This window comes from Octodon degus, unplaced genomic scaffold (assembly GCF_000260255.1).
Source record: "Octodon degus isolate 3935 unplaced genomic scaffold, OctDeg1.0 scaffold00523, whole genome shotgun sequence".
NCBI classification, from domain to species: domain Eukaryota; kingdom Metazoa; phylum Chordata; class Mammalia; order Rodentia; family Octodontidae; genus Octodon; species Octodon degus.
Genome location: NW_004525099.1, coordinates 3,848 through 6,767, shown reverse-complemented (window position 1 = coordinate 6,767; position 2,920 = coordinate 3,848). Strand labels below are relative to the sequence as shown.

At 38.4% G+C, this 2,920-nt stretch overlaps 1 protein-coding gene across 1 annotated transcript; it reads left to right on the top strand.

The window, feature by feature from the left end:
- The first annotated feature begins 1,238 nt into the window (after positions 1–1,238).
- Positions 1,239–2,207, top strand: LOC101585734 (olfactory receptor 1L3). The gene has a single exon (XM_012513373.1). It carries the CDS (start codon positions 1,239–1,241, stop codon positions 2,205–2,207), a length of 969 nt encoding a protein of 322 aa, XP_012368827.1.
- Positions 2,208–2,920: the final 713 nt, after the last annotated feature.

Sequence of the window (2,920 nt, the reverse complement as noted above, 5' to 3'; positions counted from 1 at the left end):
CATTTATGTCCATCCTAAATATGTTTTCTGCATATGTACTCTAAAGTGAACTCTGGCTTCAACCAAGTCTAGTTCTGAGTCACATTTCCCTGACTTCAGGATTTGACTTTCAGCTTCTGGGCAGGAAATTTTGGAAGAGAATTTTCTCATATAAGTTCACCATCTCTTCTCTTCTCTAGTTTTTCTTTCTCAGTGGCCTCATACATTCAGTTCAGTGTTCTTTGGGTAACTTTATTGCATCACTTATAAGTGATGTGAAAAGAAAAAAATCTCAGTTGATAAGAAAGCTATTTGATAAGAAAGCTGAAATATAGCTCAATGGTAGACACTTGCATAGCACAAGAAAGGTGCTGGAATTGATGCATGCACCACAAAAAATAATAATAATGATAATCAAATAAAGGTCATTTATCAGTCACAAGCTAAATGAGGTAGCTATCTCATTATCAAAATGTGCATTAGCCACTGAAAATCTTCATTGGAAGATGACCTGACCCTCATTCATAGTCAGTAGTGCCTTCAATTATTAGCCTCAGGGTGAAAAAAACAAAGAGCTCAGCCTCTCCCTTCTCTCTTCTCCTCAACATATCCTCCTCTCTCTCTCTCTCTCTCTCTCTCTCTCTCTCTCTCTCTCTCTTCCTTGTATATCTTTTCTATAAATATTCATATGGACTGAATGCTTGTATTCTCTAAAAATTTATGTTAAAACTCTAGTGCCTAATATGATGGTATTTGGAGTCTGAGCCTTTGGAAGGTAATTGGATCATGAAGACTGAACCCTTCAGGTGGTATCAGTGCCTTCATAGAAAGAATTGTTTTGCTCTCTATCTATCTATCATCTAGCTAGCTAGCTAGCTAGCTAGCTAGCTAGCTATCTCTCTGTGTTCCCTCTCATATGAAGATACAATGAGAAGATGGCCATCTGAAAATCGGGAAGCAAGTCCTCTTCAGATGTCAGATCTGCTGTCATTTTGATCTTGACTCCCATCCTCCAGAACTGTGAGAAATAAATGTTTATTGTTTAAACCAAACTGCTCTTAAAGGTTATTGCAGCAGGCTCAACAGACTACAATAGGACTGAAATGTGTAAAGAGAAGGGATTCTGCTCTGCTCTCTCCATAGGCAAGAGGAAAAATAAGTATCACAGTAAAAACCTCCACTAAGAACTGTTCCATGTTGCAGAGTACATAAAACTCATTGACAATGTGTTTTTCTGTAGGTGCACACAAGCCTGTGGAATGTCCAACGTGTCAAGACTCTCTGAATTCATCCTCTTGGGACTCTCTTCTAGGCCTGAGGACCAGAAGCCACTCTTTGTCCTCTTTCTCATCATATACCTGGTCACTCTGATGGGCAATCTGGTCATCATCTTGGCTATCCACTCTAATCCACAACTCCAAAACCCGATGTATTTCTTCCTAAGCATTTTGTCCTTTGCAGATATTTGTTACACAACAGTCATTGTCCCTAGGATGCTGGTGAACTTCTTATCAAAGAAAAAGACCATTTCCTATGCTGAATGTCTGACACAGATGTATTTCTTCCTGGTCTTTGGAAACATAGATAGTTACCTCCTGGCAGCTATGGCCATTGATCGCTATGTAGCCATTTGTAACCCTTTCCATTACGTCACTGTTATGAACCACAGGTGTTGTGTGTTGCTGCTCGTCTTCTGCATTACCTTCTCTTATCTCCACTCCCTCCTGCATGTCCTCCTGGCAAATCGGCTCACTTTTTGTGCATCAAATGTCATCCATCACTTTTTTTGTGATGTCAACCCAGTTCTGAAACTGTCTTGTTCTTCTACCTTTGTTAATGAAATGGTGGCCATGACAGAAGGACTCGCTTCTGTAATGTTTCCATTTGTCTGTATCCTCATCTCTTACCTGAGAATCCTCATTGCTATTCTCAAGATTCCTTCAGCTGCTGGAAAATGCAAAGCATTCTCCACATGCAGCTCTCATCTCACTGTGGTGACTCTATTTTATGGGAGTATTAGCTATGTTTATTTTCAGCCTTTGTCCAGCTATACTGTCAAGGACAGAATTGCAACAATCAACTACACAGTTTTAACATCAATGTTGAACCCATTTATCTATAGTTTAAGAAACAAAGACATGAAACAGGGCTTAGAAAAGTTAATAAACAAGATTAAATATCAAATAGATTTTTTTTCTACAAAAGTCAATAAAATCCAGGAACTCTAATTGCAAGTGATGTGTGTGTGTGTGTATGTGTGTGCATGCGCACGCACATGCACATGCATGTGTGTGATATGCAAGTATGTTGTGTAGAAATGTTCTCTCATTAATTGTAGCTGCTACTTGTGCTTTTCCACTGTTTAGTCTCTGTCTTCAATCAAGGTACAGTTTAGATGTTCTTGTGCTTATGTCCCAATTATAGATTCACCCCCATAATTTTTCTTCATCCCAAATAATCGCATTCCTTCCACTCATTCCATATTTCTTTAGAGCCTCCTATATTTCTGTTTATGAATTCATTTGGTTATTTGAATTACCAGATAATTTATGCAAGCATTTACATAGAAATTTACATATTTTCAAAGATATTTGTGCATAAATCCATTCTGTTCTGTTTGATGCTATCTAAAAAATTTAGCAGAGGTGTGTGTGTGTGTGTGTGTGTGTGTGTGTGTGTGTGTGTGTGTTTGCCCTTATGCACAACCTCCCCATCAAACTAAGGATTTTCTCAATGGCAGAATCTATGTCCCCTAATTATACCATGATAAAACTACAAATCCTCTTTTTAAATTTTCACAAGAACTTCATGTCCTGAGTTGAAAATTAAAAACTTATCAACAGATCACACCAATCACTCGACCAACTGCATTGGAGTCTCTCCTCTTCTTTCCTTTCCTGTGCATGACTTCTTAATGTCCTGAACTCTCTCTGGGACTACT